Source organism: Pocillopora damicornis, chromosome 4 (genome assembly GCF_964200805.1).
Source record: "Pocillopora damicornis chromosome 4, jaPocDami1.2, whole genome shotgun sequence".
NCBI lineage: Eukaryota > Metazoa > Cnidaria > Anthozoa > Scleractinia > Pocilloporidae > Pocillopora > Pocillopora damicornis.
This window is the reverse complement of record NC_142673.1, coordinates 197,311-224,750: the sequence shown is the minus strand read 5'-3', so window position 1 is coordinate 224,750 and position 27,440 is coordinate 197,311. Positions and strand designations below refer to the sequence as shown.

At 37.4% G+C, this 27,440-nt stretch overlaps 2 protein-coding genes across 5 annotated transcripts; one reads left to right on the top strand and one right to left on the bottom strand.

Annotated features, from left to right (window-relative positions):
- Positions 1–912: 912 nt before the first annotated feature.
- LOC113682306 (nephrocystin-1) lies at positions 913–16,282 on the top strand. 2 transcript variants are annotated; one of them, XM_027199469.2, is made up of 27 exons: positions 913–1,161; positions 1,306–1,367; positions 1,881–1,941; positions 4,432–4,506; positions 6,736–6,797; positions 7,389–7,475; positions 7,733–7,817; positions 8,072–8,166; positions 8,419–8,488; positions 8,709–8,778; positions 9,003–9,042; positions 9,386–9,431; positions 11,611–11,695; positions 11,974–12,065; positions 12,377–12,452; positions 12,888–12,946; positions 13,034–13,108; positions 13,484–13,547; positions 13,691–13,728; positions 13,821–13,903; positions 13,981–14,057; positions 14,370–14,469; positions 14,615–14,727; positions 14,977–15,050; positions 15,320–15,367; positions 15,686–15,802; positions 15,932–16,282. In XM_027199469.2, exons 1-27 carry the CDS (start codon positions 1,078–1,080, stop codon positions 16,058–16,060), a joined length of 2,067 nt encoding a protein of 688 aa, XP_027055270.2. In that variant the 5' UTR covers positions 913–1,077; the 3' UTR covers positions 16,061–16,282. The 2 variants fall into 2 exon arrangements, with proteins under 2 accessions (XP_027055270.2, XP_027055271.2); XM_027199470.2 differs by lacking the exons at positions 913–1,161; positions 1,306–1,367; positions 1,881–1,941; positions 4,432–4,506 and adding an exon at positions 5,549–5,814.
- On the bottom strand, positions 15,895–26,369 carry LOC113682305 (CST complex subunit CTC1). 3 transcript variants are annotated; one of them, XM_089203026.1, is made up of 22 exons: positions 26,183–26,369; positions 25,791–26,046; positions 25,180–25,310; positions 24,753–24,846; positions 23,772–23,910; positions 23,419–23,475; positions 23,120–23,198; positions 22,726–22,812; positions 22,157–22,255; positions 21,798–21,965; positions 21,481–21,542; positions 21,176–21,275; positions 20,933–21,010; positions 20,525–20,643; positions 20,282–20,320; positions 19,622–19,946; positions 18,256–19,280; positions 17,712–17,974; positions 17,185–17,587; positions 16,913–17,084; positions 16,690–16,834; positions 15,895–16,515 (listed from the first exon to the last, which is right to left on the bottom strand). In XM_089203026.1, exons 1-22 carry the CDS (start codon positions 26,237–26,239, stop codon positions 16,364–16,366), a joined length of 4,050 nt encoding a protein of 1,349 aa, XP_089059152.1. In that variant the 5' UTR covers positions 26,240–26,369; the 3' UTR covers positions 15,895–16,363. The 3 variants fall into 3 exon arrangements, with proteins under 3 accessions (XP_089059152.1, XP_089059154.1, XP_089059153.1); XM_089203028.1 differs by having other exon boundaries at positions 23,054–23,198; positions 26,183–26,362; XM_089203027.1 differs by lacking the exons at positions 23,772–23,910; positions 24,753–24,846; positions 25,180–25,310; positions 25,791–26,046; positions 26,183–26,369 and adding an exon at positions 23,952–24,069.
- Positions 26,370–27,440: the final 1,071 nt, after the last annotated feature.

Below are 27,440 nucleotides of genomic sequence, written 5' to 3'. Positions count from 1 at the left end.
GAAAGCAATGCGTTTAATGATCAGCCTGGAGAACAAGTCGATTACAAGGAGTATAACAAGGTAATTTGGTATTATCAACAGAGTTGATAGCGTAAATTGGCCACAGTTAAGACTTTAAAAGCTGACGCTTAGGGCGTTAGCCCTTCGTCAGAGCGAATGACGATGGGCTAACGCTCGAAACGTCAGCTTTGAAACTCCTAACTGTGGCCAATTTTGGTATTATCAATTCAGTTGATAATACCATATTACCTTGATATACTCCCACCGATGCAGCACCACAGTTTCTATAGAAAGTTATTCCCTTGATTACGAGGAGTAGTTTTGAATTAAAGATAAGATTCCACTGATGTAAAGTCCGCCTCCTCGTGGTTTATCTTCCCTCCGTCCTTTTAGTAAAAGGGTTGAAAGTCGCGCGGTAGTTTCCCTTTAAAGTCGAGCCCAGCACCATAACGAGCATTAATTATCTGATACACAAAGTATTCTATAGCACTTTAACATTGTTCATACCATCAGAGATTATTTTTTCGTCCGACAATCCCGTTTGTTCTTTAATTGAACATATGACATAGTAATAGAAATGCTCAAGGTTTTAGGGAGAACTTGTTTTGAGAGAATCTCACAAGTCGAGAATATTGTATTGTTAGTTATGTCGTATTAGAATACAACTGTTGCAAAAATTTATCGTTGCAACTTTTGAAGAAAATAGACAGTTTTTGACATCATAACAAGTTTCATTTTGTTGTTGGATATTCAAGTGTCCCAAGGGGATCACAACCAACTCAGCCCTTAGTTTTAAATGGGTCGAAAAGTTTAATGGCTTTCAAGTTCGTTCGAAATTTTTTGTGCTACATGTTTTCGGATTCTAATGGATATAGTGAGAATGCAGGCTAACAGAAGGCCTGGCTGCTCGTTTGTATGCTTTTGGAGCTTGGTGCCTGGGTTTGAGTGTGTATAAAAATGGCGGAAACTTCAATAATGAGATGAGTGACAATTGACTCTTACTTCATACTGATCGCATATTGCTTGATTTTTGTTCAAATTACTGTGTTTGTGATGAATTAAGAACATTTGACTTAAATGTCTCGCAATAAAGCAAAAAAATCGTCGAAGACAGGCGGGTTTGGATCAGTGCAGAAGAGAGTGAATTCCATTTCTCGACGGGTAAGTTTGAGAAGATGTGATGGTCATTATGACTTTGATGTTTACTTGGTCCGATCTTACACTAAATTTACAACGCAATAATTTATTGTTTTCCTTGTTCAGAATATAATCCACAATGTGTTAATTAAGGGGATTTGATTTAAGGTTGAAGACCTGGATGTTTCGTCATCAATTACAGCACCAGAAAGAAAGGACAATTATGACAAGTGGGTAATACATTAAGGTTTTCAAATAATTAACTCATCATAACTTTGGACATTTTTCATTAAAAGCTCTTACAGTAGCTTGACCACTTGTCGAGTATGTCATAGCTATTGCTTAGAAGTTTTAGAGCTGTAGGTAGCAACTGAACTTAGCGTTTCTTTATAGTATGGTATAGTTCCTATCGAAGCTAACTGCAGAAATTATACATTTTCGTAACATGAGCTTCACTGTGGCATATTCTTGATAGTTTCGTGGAAAAGTTAGTGCATGTAAATTACTGTTTGAGATATGATACAAAAAAGGGTTTAGATTGTCATATGAAAGAAATTTCTAAATTATAAACTAAGGAACCCATGAAATTGTTCATACATTACCCAATTTTTATGCAGCTAAAATGAAAATTTAAAAACTACCGGTACACATTCAAAGTTTGGATATTCTGTGTGATACATGAACTTTGCTATTATGTAACATGATATGTAATTCTGATTTTTGCATTAATTATTTTCTGTCAGCTGTGTAAAATTAAAGGATGAAATTGAACAACTGTCCAATGAGCTCTTCAGTCTCTCCAAGGTGTGGAATAAAAATTCTTTGGTTATATTATTATTATTGTTATTATTATTATTCATATATTTTTTATTGCAATGTTTGCCATGTTTATGTTGTTGAAAAAAGGTTTTTCAAAATGCTTTACACTGTAATTATACACTATTATATGGCAACATGAAGAGGTTAGGTAATTACTATGTATGTTTTACTATTATTTAAACATCCTGAACCAGTCTAATTGAGTCTTTTCTTTGACATAAAGTCTATTGCTGCTATGCCAAGACAACAGTTTTAAGAACTAAACTGGTTCAAGATATATATGTTATTTGTTGGCTGGGAGGTCTGCATGGTGAAAAACTGTGACCAAGGTCTTGAAAATACTGCCCAAGGCTGTAGAGTGAGGGCAGCATTTCAAGACTGAGGTCACAGTTTTTCACCATACGGACCAACCAAGTTTAAAAAAATAATCAGTATGAAGTAAGATTATTTTTTTAAACTTGACAAAATTCTTTCCAAAAGAACCCTAATGATTACCGGTTACCAGTTGCAGTAAATATGGCAAGACCCTTCATAAGCTGAACAATTTTTGAGCGAGTAAATGGTAGTTAAAATAGAGGTGATGCAAATTAAAGAGAGATGCCTCACCAAAACATTTTCATTTCCATAACGACAAAGGTGATTTAAAAGGCTTCCAAACAAACTTTGAAACATTATTTTTACAAGTATCTGTCACAATCTGACACCTGTCAATTAGAGAGCACATAAGAAAAAAAAAGCACAAGAAGATTTGAAAATTACAGAACTAGTTTGGCAAGGCTATCACGGCAATGTTTTCTTCAGTAACAGTCAATGATCTAATGGGAAGTATTATTCACTCTCATCGACAATTCATTCATGTACAAAGATTTACCTCTGTTCATGAAGTAAACAGCAAGGAAAGTAATTGTGAGTAAATTCAAATTTTTTATTTTGAAGTTGTGAGAGTTTGTTCATTTCTTTGCTGCAATGGCATGTGTAAATCTGGTCTTTCCTCCACAAAAACTCAATTCGAATGGCACACTCCAACAAAACACACAGGGATTTAATGCAGCCTTTTCTCATTAAATTCCTTCAGTTTTTGTTGTGCAATTTATGGTACAAATGTCCAAATTGAATGGAAAGACTCGCTGAGAGCATATATTTGTTGTAGAACTTAAATTAAAACTTCGCTTGCTCTTTCACTATGAACAAATTGTTTGAGAAAATTCAGATATTAAATGAATGAAAGTTCCATTGTTCAGTTTAACTGTTACCAAATACTTCACTTTTTTACTTTCTATGTACTTTTTGTGAACGATTTAAATTAATTGCAGAAGGTTTTCAGGCCGCTTGTCAACCAATGTAATGACACTATTGCTTATACAAATTCATTCTGAAACCAATATTTTTCTCTCAACCAAAGTGATTTGAGAGAGAGAAAAGAGAGGATTCATAAGTTATTTATTGGCTTGAGGCAGTGACCAACGTGTTTGCTTAAAAATACTGCCTGGCCAGAAAAAGTTGGGATGTACTCAGTAACTCACGAAAGCGTTACTGTGGCCCATGGGCAGAGATAGGAAAATTCTGACCAGGTAAAGAACCAATCAGGTTTAAGGATTTGTTACCACGCCCTCTAAAAAAATAATAATAATATAGATCATCAATAAACTGAGGCTAACAATTGCATTATATTCAGATACAGATAAGCTTTGGCCCAGTCTCCTTCTCCCCAGTTCTAGGTCTTATTGAAATTGTTAAAGGTTATGGGGACATATTGTTAAGATATACCACTGTGATGAAATGTTATCATGTACTGTATTTCCTCAAATAAGTGCATGGGCACTTATTTCAAATCAAGGGTTAAAAAAAGGGGTGGTTATCAAAAGGAGGGCGCTTAATCAAAGGGAGTGCGTATTTCTCTCTTGTGTTGTTCTGGTTGGAGTTGAAGCTTAAAACGTTACAAATTAAGTGGCAATAGAAACAGGTGTTCCCTAAGAAAGTGAGTGAGGAGGGGGAGGCTTATTTGACAGGGACACTTGTTTGATTTTATGGCCTTAGGGGTGAGCACTCACTCAAGGGAGGGTACTTGTTGGAGCATGGGTGCTCATACAAGGAAATACAGTATCTCATGATGTTGTAACCTCAGATGTGAATTACAATAGAGTGATGACACACAACTAATCCTTCTTAGTGAATGACGTTCAATGGTTTAATCTTATTGTGCCCTGATCTGATTGATTGATTTTAAGAGCTGTGATTGCAGCATATGGACTATGTGTTCACCCATTGGTTTACTGCTGTTCAGCCCTGCTGTTGTTGTGTTTCATAATCATGGGCAACCATAATTCCGGGATTTATTATTGACTGTTTATTCATAATGTTATTGTATTGTGCAATGAGACCTGACAGAAGTTAAAAAAGAGGACTACTTAAGCTTGGCTTGTTTCTGATATCAGTTTAGTTTGACTAATTGTCTCTTAATCATTGTGTTATCAGGCTGATAATGAAGGCTCCTCACAAGATTTTAATCTACAGAAAAGGAAAGAACAGCAAAAGTTGGAAGATTTGAAGGTAATGAAAAACAAGATTGTTTTCAGAACATTACAGATCATATTAAGCTTGGGGTACTGTATTTGTAAAGTTATGCTTACAATAAAGTGTAGGCTAGGTGGGTCTTGTTAAACCTGTGATAGTTAACAATTATATGATATGCCCCGATATGTGGTTGAGATGTTTCTTTGAATATGAAAGCAATCTCCGCATGATGAACACTACATACACAGTAGTGAAAATAAGGCCTGAAAAGGAAAATTCAGGCCTGTACAGGATTTGAACCCATGACCTCCGAATCAATGACTGTGAATATATGAAAATCATATATGTGAACTGCAGATGAAGAAATGAATATGGAAGTGATCTTCACAGTAGCGATATGGCCTAAGATATTCCTTCATCAAGCACTCATGAAAGAAAGAAAAACCAACAGCATTTTCATTCACAAAACAACTCATCTTTATTTCAAGTGCCAAAATCCATTCACAATGGAATCTATAATTTTATATTTTTTATATGTGGATAACAATAAAATTTTACATATGAATACATTACTGATATGTTTGCCAAAGGAAAACAAATCTGTTGATTTTGATTGAAATAGGTAAGATTTATATAGGCTAAAATATAGCAATAAAGAATTAAAGACTCATATTGAGAAATGTAATTAATTCATTTACAAATCATATTTTGTTCTTGATGTCATAGCGTTCTACTAATTTTGATATCTGTCAGCTGTTATCTTTTGTCACTGTTCAAGGAAACATCTAGAACTTAAATTAAAGTTGTCGTTAACGTCATTTGATCAGCACGGGAAAACACATTTGAGGTAGTCGGGAGTGTTTTGTTTTTTTCGTCGTATTTGATTGGTTGACAAATAAGCGCTTGTTTTCGGGACCAATCACAGCATAACTTATATCACAAAGAAAGCTATTTTAAGTTACTTTCGACTACTCGAACATTCAATAAATCAAAAATCATTAACAATAATAAATTTCCTGAAGTGTTTGTTTGAAAACAGCTGCATATCCCTAAGACAACAACTTGAGCAAATCGCAATTTACATCCCAGACGGTAGTGGCACTTATTGTTTGCATTCGTCTTTACCAATGTTTTTTTTTAGTTCCGCGAGAAACACTCTAAGCTCCAGATCCTTTCTGATATCAAAGTGTTTGCATGGATTTAGCAAGAAGCAATATTTTCAAGTGATATCCCTTAGCTTTCAGCTGCGGTAGCTCAGTTTTAAGGAGCTCTTACAACCGCATGGAGTGAGGCATATTTGCTAGAAGAAGGATAATGCAAAAGTCTTTGTTTCACACTTACGAGGTTTGCAAGATTCAGTGTTAAAATTAATCCCACTGTTTTGAAGGTATTCATTTTTAGATGCAAACTCAAACGACTTGCAAGATATTTTAATACTTAAAAGTGCATTCGTTCCATGCCTAGAGGAGATGATGTTTCCTTTTCCCCTTGCATTACGCCTTTCGATTAACCTGTGTCGAATATTTTGCGACGAGTAAAAACTCGAAACAATTAATTTATTCACGTATCGTTAAGTGTTAAGTTTAATTCTATTTGGTACAACAAACATCTTTCACTAAACAACATAGAAATTTTCGCCAACAAACTCCTGCATCCGCCAAAACACTATCGTTTTTTGTCCGAATTATTTTATTCTTAATTCAAGTTAACTTCGTGACTACTCTGTTTAGCGGTTACGTTTTCGTTGAAGAAATACGAGTGCACTTCGATATAATATTTTAGCGAAAATCTTCACGTTGAAATAATCTGTTGTAATACGGTTCGTACCAGTCTAGTAAAATCTTTCAAATGTGGGAGGGGTTTCTTTAATTATAATATTTCACCAAATTTCATTTGTATGTTATTGTTGTTACCATAAAACCAACGAGTGCGGAAACTAGCACGGCCTTTGCATAATTACTATGCCTTGTTTAGCCTTTGTGTTTAATTAAACTGAGAAATATACTAATTAGTAAACATAAAATAATCCGGCTTAAGGAAAACATTTGAAATAAATGTATTGATGGTGTATTGCTAATTAACACACAGCGGCGCAAGTTCGAATAGAACAAAGATGTTTACAACAAAGTTGTCATGCGTTACTAAGAAATGTGTTCATTGTTCTTCTGCCAGAGTGATATCCGCCAAAAACAGTGTAACATCTTCGGATGACGGATGAGTCTTTCAAGTAACTGAACTATTTTGATTCTTGTTTTTGTTTCATAGAGCAAACTGGACAGAATATCTGAACAGCTTGAACCCGATGAAATCGAAGAGGATTATTTCAGGTGTGGAAAACATGTCGATTTAGACGTGCAAATGAGTATATTCAAACACATGTTTATTTCTTTTATTCCCTCCTGCCAACTAAAGTCAGTCAACCGTAATAAGGATTTGTGAAATGCTTCGTCAGTTGAACTATGTTGGAGCAGTTTTAAGCTACGCTTGGCCGTCCGTATCATTCCTGGGGCATTATTGTAGTAGTCCGCTAATTCAAGTAAATGCTATGTGCGTACTAACTCGCGTCATTAACATTTTGAACGCTGAATAGGGTTTATTGTCATTGTGATATAGGAAAAGTAATTAGAATGATTTATTGTAGCATGCCTCAAGAACACAACTTTCCCTTAAGCGCGAAAAATCACTAAAAGGGATTAACGGAATCGCGATTGGTTCTTGATTGTAATCCGCTCACCTTGAATAACTCGATGAATGTTTGTGTTCAATCGAGTTACGAAAAAATTGTTGTCGGTCTTTTTAATTCAAGTTTTTAGAACAACTTTCGAGTCATTGTTGGAAGATAAAAAATTGTTGGTGTTCATCCAGTGTCGATGATTGTAATGATGATGATGAAGATTTTTATGTTATCAACTCCGCAGAAAGATGCAAGAAGGTGATGTTGGTGCCTCCAACAGTGATTTACTGACGGATAAAGCTGATGATGATGACACGCGCATGCCCGATAGGTGACTCTCAAAATAAAATATATTTTGTTATGCGCCTAGAAGGCGATATTTGTCAATATGACCAACAGCGACTGCATGAAAGTGGAATGTGGACTGAATCACTTGGAGATGTTCTGCTTGGATGGATCACTTTAAAATCTTCAAACAACGACTTGACCCAAATTTCAATTTCGTAATGAAATTTGGAATGTGTACTTGACTACTTGTTTTCATCGTCTTTTATCCCGTATCGTCCTTTTTTTTCTCACAATCTCAAGTGAAGACGACGATGAAGGTGAAGAAGGAGAAGATGAAGATGAAGATGATGAAAGTGAAGAGGACACTTCCTCCAACATAGTAATGGTGAGCAGTGTTAGATCACCTTATCTGGCAGGAAATGGTAAGCGGCACTTTTTCGAGAAGAAACTATGAAACACGAATAGTCAATGATCTATGTCGGCCTAAGGGCATTAGCCTGTGATAACATTTCTAAAGTCAGGAGGACACACAGATTTGTGCCCGTGAGAGGATGATCAAGTTAATGTACCGTTATGGTAAAACCCATCTAATCGTATCATTTCATCTGTCCTTAATTTGTTTCTCTACAATTCACACAGGTCCGCAAGGTCGAGGCTTTGAGTGATTTTACAGGGGAGCAGGATGGCGATCTCAGTTTTAAGAAGGGAGAGATTCTAACAGTCATAAAAACAAGGTACAGTTGAACTTTTCATAAGTGCCGCGCAATGCGCCCTGAGGTTTACAAGAGGAACATTAGACTTCAGGGGAGGGAGGTGTATGGTGCCATGGCCTGATTGTGCTACAAATCTGTCCTTTTCATCAGATTTTCATGCGCACATAAAACTCGATAGAGTAAAAGTACAAATTGTTCCTTATTCGACTTGAGCGTAAATTCAGTGATTAATATGACGTATGCTTCCATCTTTGTCTCTTTTGTAAACGTCAGTGAAGATGGATGGTGGGAAGCAGAAAACACTGCCGGCAAACAAGGTGTTGTCCCTAAAACCCTTCTCAAGGTAATGAAATGTTTTCTTTTTCTGAGTAAACAACATCAGTAGTGGTAACAATGCATAAAAAACAAACATTGGCTTAAACAGTAAACAATCAAAACTGAAATCCAATTTGAAAATATCACGAACTTGTGGATCTACTCACGTCTTATTTTATGAATATTTTCTTGTTTTTTGCGTGTCTTTCACAAGGTTTCGCTTCGTTCAATTAAGTTCTCTTTTTTAGATTATCGAAGAAAACGAAGAAACCTCGCCAGTGAAACAAAGGGATGAGCAATCCGCAGAAATAAAGAAAGGTACGTTTGGTTTTGCAATAAAACCTTGGTTCTTCTATTCCTCAAAAGCAATCACAGCATCTAGTGTTTGCACACAAGTTTTTTTCCTCAACCCCTTGCCTTTTATTTTGTAGGAAATGTTTGTTTAATTCATCCTTACAATTTTTAGTTGTAGGGGCACTTGTTAAAACCAGAATAACAACAATTCAGGTTTGATCATATTTTCTTTCCATCGTCGTTTGCAGAGTCAGCAGATAAAGTTCCGGAGCTTTCCACCAGAAAAAGGTGAAGAAATGATTATGGCCCTGAGAAGGATTTTGCTAACGAAATTTGATATAAATTATACGATTTTCGTTGATTAAAATGTCCTCGATGCTTTTAAAGATCTCGTCGGAAAACACAACCTCGTAGACTGCAAATTTGTCTCTTCCATGCAGGCGTTCATTTAAATAAGGAATTCCAATCCTCCGTCCTTTTTTGCCTTGCGCTGCTGTCGCGCTCAGTCTACTAATAAAACACCAATAAAACACCTAAGACAGGCTGAATGTAAATCAGTTACACCAGCAAAGACTTAGTGAGGTTAATGTTTTTCACACAACGTGAATTTTATTCTTTTGGAATTTTTTAGTGGATTGGATTTGTGGAAAAGTCTAGCCAAAAGTTCAACGCAACAGGTATTTATTCCGCCTTTACTGTTAAATATGAGCCGTGATGTTCGTTTGCTGTTTGTTTTGATCATCGTAGTATAGATGTCTGTTCTCTGAGAATTGGTCTTAATAAGTCGCTTATTTGAAAAGAGCAACTTCATGCGAGCTTCATACCAGACGAACAACAATGACACTAGCTGATGTAATATTTGGACATCGAACACTCAAGGAGCGCTTAATTTTCAAACTGGTTCTTAGTTTAAGAGTTAGCTAAAATAAGAGTGATAGAATAACTAGTTTTTCAACTCATTTTTATCTTAGCTATCTCTAAGAACACGTAACGCCAAGATTCAGTTTGTAGAATAAGTGCTACTTAGTCTTCCCTTGACAAACAATTCCCAGTGTCTCTCTGTTTGGTATACCAGCTGGCCCTGATCAGTTACAACTGTATAAATACGAGGTCAAACTTTTTTAAAAGCTTCCGTTGTTCTTTTAGTGAGAAGAGATCATTTTTGTTTCCTTTAAAATGATGTGTCAATCGTCTAGGAAATTGTCGTAATGTTACTTCAAATAAAAGCTGATTTTTTAATTCAACGTCATGTCTATCTCGTTCAAAGAAATTACAGCTTTCCGCTTCTGTTTAACGTGCGCGCGACACGTTTAATTGTGACGTACACTTTTAAGCTCAATTTCAAAACAAAAGGTTTGTTTCTCTTCTCTCTTTTGGTCGGCTGCTTTTACGGAGCTAAACTTGGCTTTTCCTACAAGTATGGCAAATGGTGCTACAATTTATAAGTTTGAAGAGGTATTTAAACGCTCTTTGAATTGGTTTTGCGTTTTCTTCCGCTTAATTCAACCTCTCTGCTTTAGCGTAAAAGATTTAAATTTACGAGACGAACTAGATTGATTCTTTGGCTAATTGTAGTAAAATGAGTTTAGCTTTATTTTATTTACGAAGACGGCGATGTCGCTTTCTCTTTTTTTATTCTTCCTGGCCTTATCGTCTTGATATTTTCTATTAAATATCTCTAAAATTTAGCGCAATTTTCGTTTCGTTTGTTGTTATATTTTTGCTATGAATATGATCAGTAGACAAACGATGCAGTCTTCGCAGTAAAATGGGATATACTCTATTCGTTAGCGGACAGTACGACATTCAGCCAATAAAAGTAATGGCTTTTATATATTTCAAGCAAAAGATGTCTTCTGTAGTAGTGTCGGTAGCCCCACTGGAATAAAACGTCGGTAAAACAAACAATAAACGAAGTTAAACCTGTGTGAGACCCCAGTTCGGAATTCAAATCTTATTTAAAGGCATACTAAGAAAATGTCCCGTTATACGGAAAATAATTGTGTTAGTGGCTTTGCCTGGGCCGAAGTAACTACTAATCCTTAAAAATACAAAACAAAGTTCCAATTTAAACAACCCGTTGTCTTTACGTTGTCTCTGTGTAACTTTCTCTGCAATAATGCGTAGTACAATATTGTGTTTTTCTAATTTTGCCTATGGCCTTGGTGAATAAAATAATACAGGCGACTGATGTGATTAGTTTTTTAATTCCAAATCAGGGTTAGTGATATAAATAATGTTTCTGTATTCACAGATAGGCTTTGTTAATTGTTGCTTTCCCTGTCAATTATATTCAAGCGTTATTCGTTTAAATGTGTTAATTTATCACTCAAAAAACGATGAGTATCGAACTAGCAAAATTATCTTGCAAACTAATTGCGATATTTATGGAAATATTTTAATCTGCATTGATGACACTTGCAGGATAAAATGAAATTGTGTAAACTCATTATACTATGAAAGGGCTATTTCCAACGATTATTCCTGGTTGATTTTTTCTTGTTTTCGTAACAACAAAATGCAGAATTAATCTTGTCCAAGCTGACTTTCAAAGTCACGAGATGTTACAGACTCTACTTGAAGAAATTAGTCGATTCATGCAACATAGAGTCTTTCTTTTTTATTTAAAAACGTTTGTGGCCTTTCTTTTAAATGTCGCGTTGCGTGACCGTTATGTCATACCTTACCGAGAAACCCTGAAACCCACACTCCAGCTCAACACCCATCGACACTCAACGTAACTAGTGTGTGACCTTCACGCAGGAAATGGAAAAAATATAGCACGGAAACTCCCTCCCGTATGAAGTAAAAAACATGAAAATGAATGTGGTGGTGAATTTGATTTCCTCTTCTCAGACTAGTGCCACAGACGTGTTGAAAGCTATGGGTGCCATGCCAAGTGGTTTCCGATCAACAACGCTTGGAAAACTGGCCAAAGAAGGTAAGCTGTTTTTAAGATTAATTCCCTGAGTTTAAATGTTGATTTCTGTTCGATTTTGCAGCACACGTCAAAAGTATCTAGTTTGTCACAGCGGAGCACTTACCTGAGGCTGTGGGGTTTTTTGATCTCTTACGTTATAACAAACGTCGGAATGAATCAGATAAAGGACGAAGTAAACGAACGTAGCACTTACACTGTTGTTTACTTGCGTTTTATGTTTTTCTGGTGGATGGTTTTACTTCTAGTTACAAGGTAGGACTTTACTTTTGATCCCTCAGAAATCTGGCAAACAAGCTCTTGGGTGATGCCAAAACTAAGCCAGTCTAATGTAGCATTCAGAGACATAACTTGGGATCCCGTCAATAAACAGGTGAAAACGTAACTATTCCTCTGTTAAAGCTTGTAACTCTTCGAAGAAAGACGGCTAAAACGTAGGAATTGATGCAAAGATAGTGGTGTAAAGAAAGTACCCCCATATCTCCTGACTTATAGCCTCTCCGTTATCCAACTTCGAGGAGCTGAGTTATTGAACCCTCTCGAGAGGGTGAGATGGAGCTTCTTTGATGGGGTGATCTGATTCTTGTTATCTCTCTTTCGTTTTCTTGATTTTTCTAGAGAAGGAAAGGTTTTGACTTCCTCGATACTAGTAATTCAACCTGGCTATTTTTTTACCCTTTACAGCTGCGACCACGAACGGCAAAAACCAACAGGGTTCTTCAAGTGTGCAGTGCACGAATGATACCATCAATAGGATCAGGTCAGTCCCAGGCCCACTATGACGACTTGATGATAGATCAGCAGTAGAACTTAGCTCATTTATGTCAAAAAAATAAGATTTATTCTTACATTCAAAAACTAATATAATAAGCGTAAGTGAAAAACTGCAAGTTTGGACAGGGGTCAATCTGAATTTCTTTCCCCACCCTTTTCTTTAAACCTAGGAACTGTCTCCTCTAATGCATGTTCTATGTCTGCTAAGAGTACGGCTGCTTAGGTTGGACTCAAATTCAGTTATCCTCGTCACTTGTAAATTGTACAAGGCTGCTCTATTTGTTTGAGCTGCAACAGTGTTTCTCAGTGGTACGTATTCAACTGTCTCAAAGAGTGAATGAGTAAACTTTTCAGTTGTCATTAAGGTGACTCGCTGAATCTTCTTCTAAACTTTCCTCCATTCTGGTATCTTGATTCTAAGGTGTTGAAGTTATAAGCCGACATGTGAGGATTGTGATTTGGGATAACAGCAAGAAACAGGTATAAAATGCACTTAAACACGCGATGGTGCTATTTTGATCTCGGTGCTGCCAAAACCGTTCAATTACTTTTGATATTTATCATCAGCCTCTCAGCAATGTTCATTCAGTCCGCGCAACTACGACGGAAAAAGATCCAGCGTCATGGAACTTTAACCCAAAGGTAATACGGGCAAACACCATTTGGTACAAGGTCACTCTTAAACCGTGTTTCAAGTTTTCTGATACTGTTTGAAGGTCTATTTTTCCAGCTGATTTAACCTTGGATATATTTCCTCAAACCAAAGGCGATGCTTTCATGGATATTTTTATTACATTGCGCCAAAAAAAATCAGCTTAGAATGAAGAGAGATTATGAACTGGAAAAGAAAATGTATAAATTTGTATGAATGATCGAAGTCAAAACTTCTGTGTGGGCACATCTATTTAAGCGCTCATGTCGACCGCCATGCACTTTTCACTTTAAGACTGTGCAACTGCCCGCACCGTGTCACGTACACAACCTGTATGAAAGCTTTTCATTTGATTTTAAATGCAGTGTTCTACCAGTGTCTACGACTCTGAGATTCTGGCTCGTATTAATTCCAATGACGATTCCCAAGGTAAGTTCACGCTGCCGTGTTGGTCTTGTAACGTGCTAGTGAATAAAACAAGAAACTTTCCTTCTCTGAATTAATGTTAATGTTTTTACCATTACATTGATCTATTTCCATCTCTGATTCTCATTACATTCCTTTTCTTGTAGTTATCCTGTTTGAATTGAACATACTTTATAGAAGAACGGTAAGTGTTTATCTGCTTGAGTTCCGTGCACATTTTAATAAACGCAGGAGATGACCTTTTAACCGTGAGTTTGATATATTTTATTGTTATAGTCCACTGGTGAGAAAGGTGAAGTGGCATGTGGTTGGTGTGCAATTAAACTGTTTGAAGAAAACGGAGCACCGGTGCCTAACAAGTAAGACAGTCCATTCACGTAACGTGTAGCCGTTACAACAAAGTGTAATACCTGTGCTTTTCTTTTCTTTTTTACAGAACGTACGAAATCCATCTTAATGGTGGAACACCGTTTGACATTGGGGTCGACCTGGATCCTTCAGTCAGTTTGAAAGGTAAAGTTTCTGACAGGCAGGCATTACAAGTCCAATTAAAATACATTTTTAAATCCCTCATTACTGCTTTGTATGTTTTAGCCCTATCAGAACTGAACAGACATACTGACACTGAAAAGAATCCCTTCAATTAGGTTTTTATCAGTGATGTCATCATAGACCTTTTTAAAATCCATCAATGAAACCTGATGGGCCATAAAAATATATTTTTGCAACATGGCGCAGTTCTTCGCGCATTTGGCTCAAAAGTATGCAGAAATAACCGGTGGTAACTATACTTTCGTCTTTATTTGCTTGTATTTATTGTTTCAGCCAGCACCAGTCGCTTCCAACAAGTTGTCCGAACCAATCGCCAGCCGAGGTTGACAGTGAAACTCGTTTCTTTTCCAAGTCAACGAAGAGACATATACGAGTAAGCACGAATTTTTTTTTTTTTTGTCCTCGGACAAATACCAAAGCATTTCGTGAATGTTTAGTTAAATGATAACTTAATTGTTGATGCCCAGATTTAGTCAAACTCAGTCACATGTTCAGTTCGGGTTTGAATCTCTTTGCAGCATGTTACCAGACACTTTATTGACATGTCACACATATGCTCAGTTCATTTCTTTGTACCGCCAATTGCTAACTGAGATTATCATGTACGAGTTGCGGGACAGTCAAGATGCAGGTACCTTGTGATGAATTGTTTGCACGTTAACTCATTGCCATCCTCTCCCAGACGGAGAAGACGTTAATCCGAGTATGTAAGGCTTCTATGAGTAAAAAATGTTAATTTGAATTGAAATGGAAATCATAAGCTGCTGTAGTTCCCTCCACGCCTGACGTTTTAAATCAAGAAGCTCTTTTGGGAAAAGTAACGGTATTACTTTCTTTCTTCCATTCCCTTTCCTTTCCTTTCTTCCATTATTCGTTTCAGGTTTTGTTATGGATCCTGTTATATCAACATTTCCAAAAATTCTCTATACTCATGATGTGATGGATGCTCTCAAGGTAAGCAACCTCCTAGACTTGATGTCAGCCCAAGTAAAGGACTTCAATGTGAGGTTTACTTGTTGATGAGTTCGAGTGGAAGCAATCAGTGTTAGGGTGCGCTGCTCCTTGTCGTCACAAGTGCCCACGCACTACCAGTTAGACACGATTCAATCGAAGCTCCCGCTTCTTCTGAGCATGTTGTAGCTTAAGACTTTTATCACGTTTAAATTCGTCTCTAAAATTATGCATCTGAACTATAAGTTGAATAATTTATTTTCTCGATATAGCGCTGCTGGGACGAGAAAAGCAAGCGAGCACTCAAGCGATCCCAACGAGTAAGTACTGAGTAACTACGCTCAAAAGGATCAACATTGGCTATAAAGAAATATCTTCATTTTTGTTGGTTTAACTCAAGTACCTTTAGTTATATTTACTCTATGAAGCTTGCAAGAGTAACGTTTTGTTCAACTGACGCACAAAAGCAAATCAACTAAAGCTTTGAAGCAAGCAATTCAACCGTTATCATGGATCAAGTGGATCAGGACCAGTGGTCTCTTAGAAGTGCACAGGTTCCTGTTTATCCCAAATGCTCCCAGATTTCCGATTTCCTGGCCAATATTCATTTCCACCTCTTTGATTGCCTTTTTCTATAGAGAGACGAAGCACACATGAGAAGATTCTTCAGGGAGGTCTACATGGACAGTGTATTTCCAATTTTAAACTCCATTGAATTACCGCCATACATTTGGGGCAACGATGAGAGAGAAAAGGTCTAATTACACCAAATGTTTTATCACTCCTGTAATACTTTGTGAGCCTGTCTTCTCTGCGTAGCTAAAACAGTTAAATAAAATCACAGGAATTCTAGTATTAAAGCTGGTATATTTTGTATATTTCAGGATAGACTTCAATGGATTATAGGCCACTGTGATAAACGAACAGCCGTGGAAAGTTTACTGTCACCAAACAGACTCTACAAACCGTTCAACGTGGACCGCTTTACTCTTGATATGTCTAAGCTAACGTGACACTGAAGTGTTTACCGAATCCTAACATGTTACAGTAAATTCAACTCTACAAATATTTTCAGCGGTTGAAGCAGTATCTCCTTGGAAATAATTAACACTTATTTTCATATTAATTTATTGCCAAGTTAGGTGAATTTTTAAATTTGATGGAAACTGGACATAGCTAAATGAATATTATATTATTTACATATTAAAATATTAAAAGTTGTTGTTTGTTATTCAGTTGACTTGATATCCCTTCATGTAGAGAGAGATTACGGTTTGTTTTCTACCGGGAACTCAATGGCTCACTTCGAAACCAAGTCACCGAAGTCCATTTCTTTCCTGTTCAAGCAGTTGTCGAATTTCCTCTGTTGCGCAAACCTCGGTAATGGATATAGCTCTTAAGAGCAGTTTGGGTAACACGAGAGTAGAGTGTTCTGTGGAACCCACAGTAATACTACGAGACTCGTAACCTGGAACAAGAATAAGACATATCAGATAACAACACCGCTTGAAAAAAAAATCTAATTATTTACAGGAATATTTCATGGCTGTTCTGTTCTCTTTCCGCACTTACCAATGTCACGTCTTAATAACTGCATTAGGCAAACTTTCCTTAAGAACAAATCGTAACACGAGTTTCTCACCTTGTTCCGTGTTGTTAGCCCCATTCTTCTTAAAGCGAAACAATTTACAATACAGCACGACTCGCCGTGAGACTTGAGATGAAACACAATGATTCTCCCAGATCAATTTGGCTCCTGCTTCTCTGGACAAGCTTCCCTCATTGATCTTAAAATTGAGAAAACAACGCGAGTTAACCTTCTTCCAATTTGTCAATTGGTTTTTCGACGAATTAAACTAATTTACCTTCGCACGCCCGCGTGCACCATACCAATGTCGCTGGTACAGTAACTCGCCAGTGCGCATAGCCAAATCCTGAAGATGACGCCACTGCTGACTGGAAACTTTCAATAACGTGGGCACCAGGTCGTCATACACGTAAACCTGAGCTTCGCCTGTACCGTCTTCTACAACACATCTGTGAGAAAAACAAAGTTAGAATTTCAATCACTGAAATCCTCTTAATATCTTGGCTCGTCCTTCGGTGGACTAAACGCGTTACGTGATTGAAACATTACCTGGCTTCAGCACTGAGCCTAGATCCCGAGGAGCTGAAGCAACAGGCGGCACACTCGTTTCTAGCTACCAGTTCACCGCATCGTTTACAAAGCCATCGCAGGCTCGCCCTCTGCACAGCGATTACTTTGCAACATACACGTGAAATGGTCTGAACAAACCTCCCTTGTGCTTCGCTCTGAATGAGTCTGAAAAGACATTGATTTGGAAGTTCTTTGGTGCGCGCTTCACCAGATGCACATGCTGCAACGTTGAGTGAATAATGTGGGGTCGGCTGGATGCTGGTAACTGAGTTATTTGCTGCTCGTCTTTCCACGAAAATTGAAGAACAAGCCTCAAATGTGCAGTACATGTTTCTGGTTTGGGAGAATTTTCTCACCAACCTTCGGAATCGGACAACGGCGCCTGATGATAACAAGAAGAAAAACAAGATCTTCTAATTTTAAGCCAAAGATAGTGCAATGTCGCCGACAACTTCCAGGATTCGAAAATGTTGCGATTGCTATAAATACAAGTGTACAATACTTACCAGGTAAAATTCCATCAACGTAAGTGGTTCGTCTGAAGTCCAGGTAAACAGATATGGTATTTGATGACCGCAAGTCACGCACTCTCAGCTGAATGATCTTGTTTTCTAACAGAGTAAAGCCCAGCTGTAGATCTTTTATAGCTGACATCTTAACTGGACCAAACTTAGGCAGTTCCACCAGATCATTTGGAAGCCGCTGACTAGGACAGTCTGACTGGCGCAGATCTCGGCTAACAATCAGCCCATGGAAACTCACTTGTGTGCTGCAAGGAGATAGGGCAATTTGAGATTATCAGCTGAGTTGATAACGTAAATTAGCCCCTGTGAAGATTTTTACATCGGATCTTTCGAGTATTAGAGCTATGAAGAGAAACAGAAAGACAGAGTGCTAGAAAAAATAGAATTGGCGTTCCCTGTCTAAAAACCCATCACGTTGAACAGCGTTCGAGAAACCATTGATGAAAATCACTAACACATTTACAGAGTTGATGTGCATGTGCTGAGACGAAGTACAGTAGCTAAGCTGCATAATTCATTCTTATACCTTTGCTTTAGAGACTTCTCGTTGCCGTTCACTCCCGTAAAGGTCCCTTCACCAAGAACAGAATCCACACTAAGCAGAGTATCATTCTTCAAGAAATCTTCCTTCAAACCATTAAGTGCCTTGATAATATCACAGCTGCTTTCTGTTTTCTTTGGCGAGTTAAAGTCACAACTTTCACACCAGCATATTCTCTCCAAAAGCATATCAGAGCTAACACTAATCAGTACTTCTACGTCTCCATTTTGTATCAAATGGGACTGTTTTTCGTCAAGGATTGTCTCAGTCAAGACGTAGAAACATCCTGGATGAAGAACGTGGGCTAAGTACAAGCTCTTCCTCTCAAGTTTTAGAGCTGCGTTCTTCTTTTGAAGCTTGAAGTCCGAGAGAAATTGAGTGAAATTTGAACAGCAGGGAACGGCTTTTTCTGTCTCAGACATGTCTTGAGTTCTTCTTTTACAAACGGCGACAACTTTTATTTCCACACCACAAGGATAGCAAACTTCCTCTCTCAATCGTCGGAGCACTGCCACTTCGCAGTTCCTAACCATAAAAATAACCTTGCATATAAAACAATCACTTTTACTTTCAAGATTTCTGTTGAGCTCCCTTTCTAAACTTGCATCCTTTGTGCCAGCTTCAAATGTGTTTGTCCTTTTTCCATAATATCTATTCGCCTTACCCTTGTCTTTAGGAATCAAGGTTTCTGTATCGTCAAAGGAGAACTGCACGTATAATCGATTTCGATCTTCACCCAAATCTTCCTGAACAAGACCTCTCGAATGAAATTTCTCCATAACTACCTCAAACGTATTGATTTGAATCGCTGCATTAACACTCCAGATCTGTGAATAGGGACAACGTGAGCACTGATCGTCGACAATAGATTTCTGGCAACAGTGTTTTGTGCAGTCATGTTCTGTGAGTTTTTCGTCTTTGGATGCAATCATGCAGTTGATTTCTCCCGTTTGATCAAGCAAGCGCAACCTGCCAGTTTTTGAAGAGTACCCAAGACAACCACCCAGAATCTACGAACAAAAAGAGAACTCTATTAGAGACAAAAAAGCAACCTTCCTCTTCAGATGGAAAGTGCACCCTGCAATACACAGGGGAAATTAATGCAAGCGAGGATGAATGGAAAATAACGGTTGAAGAAACGCCTGAAGTTTTAATCTTTACTGCACTCACTAACTGCCCTGCATCTCCATAAGTTCAAAAACGTGGAGAACGCGAAGCATCAAACAAGACTTTTCGCTTCTATAAACACTTTGTGTGGCGCTGCCGATGCAAAACTCAATTCCAGGTTAGAAAGGATTCCCAGGAAAATATATAAAATGATATCTCACACACTCCTAAAACGTTATCTTACCAACGGACGACTGAAGCTTTCTTGACTCAAAATTTTGTACGTCCATTCTTCCTTCTCCTGTGTCGAGGATGTTGTTCTGCCAGGCAATCCACTCAACCAAGGCTTCTTACTGCTTATCTGACTAACAGTGTCTAGGAACTCTTTGATTGTGGGGAGCCAGGGGAAAGTTAGTAGACTGCTATGATTTGGGTGACATTCATGCGGCACCTCAAAGAACTCATCATAAATGTTTCTTGAAGGAGCATTTGCAGTAACCGAGTTGCGTTTTACGAAGGAAAGCAACAATTCCAATACACTCTCTTTCGGGAAATCTCCTTTTTCTTTTCTGTAGATTGTATAGCATTACATAACAGAGAAAAGAAAAAAGCATCGTCAAAAATATTATTCTGCAACAGAAGTAGCCTATACAAAATACATCCTTTATTATAATCTTTAAACATCTTAAACGCTGTCTGTGCACTCTTTCTTGATTGAAGTTCGAAGGTCGACTTTACATTCTACAGTTGTGAGCTACACAATAAATAGGTCACGCAATAACTAAAACAATCAAACATTAGGGGGAAAAGTTGCCTTTTATCGCAAAATCCTTTCTGACCCTGGTATAGTAGTCATATCGTCCTTACAGCTTACGGTATAAAATAAAATGGAAAATCCACCTACCTACTCTGTTTAACAGAGTAAGCGACAAGCTGCCTAGTCCTACAAAAAGAGACGCAAAAGATTTTAACGTTCTTCTGAGCGATAACATTTATTACAAGTTTTGCTCGCATTATATTCTTAAATCTTAGCTTCGTGATTTCTTTCAGAAATATCGTCTCGTCGCATGCGATCACAATGAATTCTGGTCACTTGCCTTTCACTGCTGGACATTAAACTCTAACGCTTGATATGACATAGTATTACCTGTAGAGGGGAGAGAATTTATCCAAAACTTTTTGGCACATCTCGAGCAGGTCCACATAATCACCCAAAGTGAGATTTTGTCCAAGTAAAGCCAAGGGACTCTCACATGGGTTAAAAGGCTATATCACGAAGAAATATGAAATGTAAAGGATTATAAGTTTCCAGTTTGTGATACTGCGCATGGAAACTGCAGAACTCGATACGCTGCACACCCCACCCTACCCCCTCCCCCACTCTTCGTGCTCGCATTTTCTCAACCCAAGTAAAATCTTGTTCCTGAAAACTGCCCTCCATTCAGGTCTTAAGACGGGAAATTTGAAAGTAGATCTGAAACATATTCTTGTCTTCAGGTAAATTGAAGGGATATACGACTTATATATAATTCAGTCTTTAAATATATACATGTACCTTCCAAGGTGAAGCTAGAGGAGAGAACTTCACCACCCGCAAAGTACTCTGTGTGCAGCAGCACAGGCCAAGAGTTCTCTGGAACGATGAGAAAATTAGGGAAAATGCAGCTTAGCTACACCTTTTTAAACAAAGTTTACTGATGCCCTTTTATGTGAGACCTCCCTCTTTATAAAAAAAAACCTTTGCAGTTTTTGTAATCAAATTTAATAAAATGTTACATAGCAAAATGAAACAGCCTACCTTCCCTTTCTTACACAAGTGTACATTGTAAGCTGTCACGTGAGCCCCAACACGCAAACCGCGACCAAGATTCATAGAAGGCTGGTGACTTATATATAGCCTACAAAACGAAGGACAATTTTAGCTAATTTTTTAGCAATTTTAGCTAATTTCAAATTACAACTTCATTACGCATAAACATGTATCGGTGTTTATGAAATTACACGGACATCACAGAAACGAAAGATAACAGGACTCGGTAAGCTGTCGAGCGCAATATTGTAACTCAAGTTGCTTTTCAAGAAGTTATGTAAAAGACCTTTTACCTTATTTTATTGTCCAGTTCAAAAACTCCAGCTTCACGGTTGATGCATCCTGTGATAACGCCCTAAAAGTGTTGAACAAGATCTTAAAGGAAATACGTCTTTTCAATGCAACTGCAGGAGGTATGAAGTACTGTATATGTATCTAAATTTCTTGAATGAAGAGCTTTCTTATTTTGCCCGACACATTTTATCTTTTTCCATTTATCTCTTGTCTGCTTCTTATATTCCTTTGAAGAGAACTAGAAATGACAAATTAAGAATGCCATAAAAATGTTCCCTTAGAAAATTCAAAGGGGCAACACCAGGGTACTACTTGCCGTGTACGTTATATTGACCGGTATCTTTGGTTTTTCTGGCTGTGAATTTTTTGCCTCAGCCGGGTTGGTTTCTGCTGACCTCATCGCGACGTTATGACTTGAAAATGTTCTACGGTTATTCGGGACCTCATCTTTTTCCTTTGAGATTCTTGGCCGCTTCGATGCTCTCTGAAAAGTTACCGTATTGGTGTTTATTATTCACATTAGCTTCGTTTATTGGTTTGGATGAATACCAGCTTTCAACTGTTAAAATCAAATATAATTTCTTTTACTTTTTACTTGCCATTCAGTTACTTTCACCTCTACAATTTTGTGCAGATTAAGTTTTAAGTGAAGCTTATTTGATTGTTCTTTAGTACCTGTTCGTCTTCGTGAGTTCGTTTCACGTTTCTTGGTCGGAATTTCCTCAAGTCTGAACGGCGTGTATTGGCAAGGATCTTTCTTTCGTTTCGTGTTCCCTGTAGAAGACATACAGATCAGGCATCACGTTTCATAGTGAGACCTCTCCTTTTTAATATATTACTACGCTACTATTAATTCTATTCATAGGGCAACTTAGGAGGCAAAAATGTCAATTCCGATCGGAGAAAGTGGCTTCATCAACCTTTGTATTTGTTAACTATATTTAAGGAACACATCTGCTCAAGGGACACTTTTCGAGTCCCTCGGATCTCCCCTGAATTAATGTTACTCTGATGTACATTAAATGTACATGAAACAAACATGCACTTTTTAAAGTCCCTGGGATGCCCACGGAGTGAACATTCTACTAATGTACAGTAAATGTACGTAAAACTTCTGTTTCTGAAACGTACTTTCCTATGTAATGAAGGAGACTTTCACGCACATGCATCAATTACAACAGTATTTTTCCAAGATCATTGATAAATCTCTTGGCATTGTATTACAAAAACCGTACTTAAAATACCTTGTTCATTGTAGTTTCTCTCAGGTTATGGAACACATACTGCTCATTGATTTGAAGGAAATTGTGCCACAACATAAACTGTTCACCCTAAAAGAAAATTCCTCGCCAAGTCAGCTCTGAACACCTCACTGCTTTCTTTATCAAGTCTGCAAAGAAAGCTTACATCATATCTTAATTATCAATATGGGAAGGGAGAAAAAGAGAGGAGACAGTCCAAAAAAAAATCAATAGTTGGGTGTAAATGAAGATAAAGGAAATTAATGGTAAAAAAAACTGAAAAATTACCAGTTACCCACATTTGTTAATCAAATGATAAAATCTTTGTTACCAGGCATAACTCTGCCTCCCCCTCCCCTCCCTCCATGGAAAAAAGAAAAAGGAAGGCTCACAGTACTTGAATCACCAAGGAAGTTGTCAGGCTTGTCTCAGTGCAGAAAATTTTGACCAAAAAGAAAGGCTTGCCAACACTCATGCTGTAAGGAAAGATTGATTATTAGTAACCAATATTAAAATTGTATTTTATCAAGACAGAAAACAATCACTATCACAGACCATCAAATGCAAGTCAGTGGATAGAGAATTGAAGAGTGTGATGAGTGTCCAAGAAGACAACTTCACAATTTCATCACCTTTTTTGCTGACAATTTAATACCAACAAAAATTGCAATCTGGAACTAGGGTGGATAAAATTACCAGTGAATTGGGCTCAGTGCAAAAATGGATCCTTGTATATTCAAGTTGATTGTTGAGCTGTGGAGAAAAAGAAAAGCTGCTGTACAAATTGATGCAAAATAAATCAAAGTCCACCTTGGCTCAACTCCTTCCTTTCACAACCTCATATCAGGGTATCCATTATTCTACTGACTTAGTTTAAAAATGTTCTCCTTAATTAAATACTGATGCACAAATGGATCATTAACTACATGTATGGTCATTTTGATCAACACCTTATTTCAACTCCACCCATATAAAATAAGTTGATGAAATGTCTAAATTCTCTAAATGATCAAGGAATTGCCACCCTAATATACCATATGGTAAAGTACCTTCCTTGTTCCTGAAACTCTTTGACACTTAAAACATAACTTGTGGAGAGTTTGTTATCAGCTACATTTGTTTTAGTAACAACAATTGGTGTGCCTGTGTTGATGATCTCAAGGTAACCACCATGACCATTCTTTACATCTGACAATGAACATAGAAGAATAAAGCAGAGTTAAAATCACCATTTCCACACATTAGACAAATATGCAGCACCCTGTAATAGGCAGTTGGTTGGCGAAGTCCCCAATTAATCACTGTAAGTTTCACTTCCATAAAGCAATCATCCATATCAAGTAGTCACATTCATCCTCTTCCAAGTCCCAAAGGCCTGTTTGTATTTCCATCCACCTCTATTGAATACCCTTTAAAGCCAAACCACTAAAAACAAAACTAATAACAATCTTGAGTAATTTTAATCCATGTTTCTCTCTCAAACTCAAAGTTGTATTTTTGAGCTTGATTCTGCACAGTAGGTGGTCAGTTGTGGTATTGGTCTTTTATAATACCCCTAATCTGTGGAACCTGTATTAAGTAGTCACTCCACTATCCCGAGTGAGTAACCCTTTAATACAAGTTTTGACTGTATGCACTTTTTCTTGCTTCTAATGCCTGTAGCTGTTCAGTGAGAGAATACACAGGTACACTGATGGTCAATCAACCCTTGGTCAATACTCAACTGATAGCCAGCTGCTATCCCAACCCAGATCTTGGCCAGCTACAGGAACATCAAGATATTGGTCAGCTTACATTTTAGTCGTCAACCAGCAATTGACTATGTGCCAGCTATTGGCAAAATATTGAATCACTACTGATCAACTATGAATCCACTGACTATCCCCCAACCAACTGATTTTATTTCCATTAACTATGGGCTAAGATAGATTATACAGACCAATACATAAACCAAGGTCACCCATAGAACACATGATCTGCTACATGTAAATAAATCTGACCATACTGATTGGCTTCATGAAAAACCTCACCTTCCTTAACTGCTGATGAAGATGATGAGGGAACATAGTTCCAGTGAGGGATGAGTAAAAGTTTCTCAAGGTAATCTTCACTGGGATTTATTATCTGGAAGAATTCAAATTAAAATGTCAATGAGAAGGAGCCATCAGCATAGGGTTTGTTAACTTTTGACATGAGAAGGAGCCATCAGCATAGGGTTTGTTAACTTTTGACATGAGAAGGAGCCATCAGCATAGGGTTTGTTAACTTTTGACATGAGAAGGAGCCATCAGCGTAGGGTTTGTTAACTTTTGACATGAGAAGGAGCCATCAGCATAGGGTTTGTTAACTTTTGACATGAGAAGGAGCCATCAGCGTAGGGTTTGTTAACTTTTGACATGTGATATTGATTATATACATTAATACTGCAATAATTAGAACACCAAAAACAACTCCCACCTCACAAACAACTGCAGTGAAGTTGTCCTCTACATACAAAGTGCCTGAAGCTTTTCTGGATTTTAAAGACTTGGGTTGTGAGGTTAAATATCCCAAGAGAATAAAAGGCAATTTAGAAGCAAACTTGTATTCTGCAATAAAGAATATGTATTTCTCATTACATATTCTACATATTACTAACTACATAATATTAATATCAAGAATTTCAGAATAAGTAGGTCATTAAACAGGAAAAAACGTAGGTCTCCATCCAAACAAGTTAAAAAAAATAACAAAGGCATTTTCCATCACTGACAGTTTAATCTGACTACACACCAATATATATCCTTCTCATTCACCATGCAAAAACAAAAACTGTGAGAAGTATATGCTGCAATTGTAGGATATCAATTGACTGATTAGTATGCTCTCTAACAGTACTTTCGGTGATTTATAAGATGATAGGAAGTTATTTAGTTCCTTAATAACTTACGTAGCTTGACAAGTACAACTCATATACTTAAAGTGTGTCTTAATCAGTAAATAAAGAATGACTTACACCAATTGTTCATTGTTGAACTACCCCCCCCCCCCACTCCCCTTAGTATACAGTTGAAGTACATTTCACTTGCCTGATATTGAACATTCTTCAGCTAATAGACTACACAACGAACCTCCACACACATCATTGCTAAATAGTGTATTAAGAGGTACAACTTGCTGACTGACAGGAAGCCAGTCTGGATAATCTTCTGCATCTCCAACACTGCGTAAATCTTTGATTTGACGCAGCACAGCCAGGCATACTTCGACGAACTCTGCTTCGCTTTCATTTTGTCGGATGCATTTTTCCACATCATAATAAAACGTCCGCAGCCATTCTTTTTCCTGTCATTTACAATGTTCAAGTACTTAGATTTGCAGAGATTTGTTATGACAACACCATGATCGAATCACCCAATACATTCATATCAAACAGTTAGAGTTCATGTTGTCACCATACCGTATATATTAAGATACCTACATTCTGTGTTAATCCAACCCGGTAATCATCCCTGCAGCGCGTTAAGAAATCATTCATTTAAAAATGAGTTGTTCTTGTGGGAATCAGAAAAAACGGTGACATACAACGCGGAGAATTTCACCAAGAAGCAACCGATTCAATTATAGCGCCTTTCAGCAATTTCTCGTCGTTTTTGTTTTCAGTTGGAAAACCGCTGACCGTCGCAGGAGGAGTATTAGTAAATGAGAAAATTAATAGTACTTCATAGAAGAACAGAAAACACTCACTTTATCTGATACCTCATTTAAAAGCTGTGCTCAAATCTAATCGAATTGTGACTTAATATATTCCAAAATCAACCTGTCTAAAGTTGATAGTTAATCTACTCGTTCTTCAGTAGATACAGCCTTGTGCACCACTGCTCTCTCCTTTGTATATATAATAATAATAATAATAAGTCTTTATTAAGCACTCTAAACAACAAACGTGTTTAGTTACAATGATATGAAATCAGCAAGTATAAAACTAATAAACTAACTAAATTACTAACTGAATAACTAATAAGAGAACAAACATCTATTAATAAAGGTCCTTTTGAAACGTTCAGTTCTGACAAGCGGGAGAATATAATTATGGCGCCTCTTACGTAGCGTATCCATTGTTCACTCTGGTGGCAAAAGGTCATCTAAAGCTGTTGGAAAATCGCTGTCGGTGATCTTGGCCCACAACTTCTTATCTTTTAGAATAATAATATTTTCAATCGAAAAAAGCTCTTTACAGTAGCCAAGCTTAAAAGCTCTCTTGAACAGCCTGTCTATGCGACTCAGATACTTATGATAATACGCGCAGCCCCATACTTCTACAGCATATGTAAATATAGGTAGAATAAGACTGATAAAGAGAAGATGAAGATGATCCAGCGGCAGTCCATAGAATTTACAAACACGTAAGATGTACAGACGACTACTGGCTTTCGATATAATATTATCAAAATGTAAATCCCAGTTACACGGATCAGATTGAAAAGTTACACCCAACAACTTCAGACATGGTTTACGCTCGATAGAAACCAGAGGAGCAGGTAAGGCCTTAGTGGATTTGCCTCTAAGAAGCATCTCCCACGTTTTCTTGAAGTTTAGTTGCATACGATTAGCAGATGTCCATGCGACGATCGATCGGACCTCCTCAGCTGCTAAATTGCCGTTATTAGCCAGCGATTTTACTGGAATACTTAATGTTAAATCATCAGCATATTTCACAAGTAAATTCTGATTTGGTA

Bases quoted from the DNA above. Each gene is read 5' to 3' on its own strand.
- LOC113682306 (XM_027199469.2), top strand. From the start codon at position 1,078: ATGTCTCGCAATAAAGCAAAAAAATCGTCGAAGACAGGCGGGTTTGGA. The intron at 1,942-4,431 runs GTGTGGAATAAA...TTGTGTTATCAG, and splicing joins AGCTCTTCAGTCTCTCCAAG to GCTGATAATGAAGGCTCCTC. The intron at 8,779-9,002 runs GTACGTTTGGTT...CGTCGTTTGCAG, and splicing joins ATCCGCAGAAATAAAGAAAG to AGTCAGCAGATAAAGTTCCG.
- LOC113682305 (XM_089203026.1), bottom strand. From the start codon at position 26,239: ATGAATGATTTCTTAACGCGCTGCAGGGATGATTACCGGGTTGGATTA. The intron at 24,847-25,179 runs GTGGGAGTTGTT...GAATTCTTCCAG, and splicing joins TCACTGCAGTTGTTTGTGAG to ATAATAAATCCCAGTGAAGA. The intron at 20,644-20,932 runs GTACATGTATAT...TTCGTGATATAG, and splicing joins CTCTAGCTTCACCTTGGAAG to CCTTTTAACCCATGTGAGAG.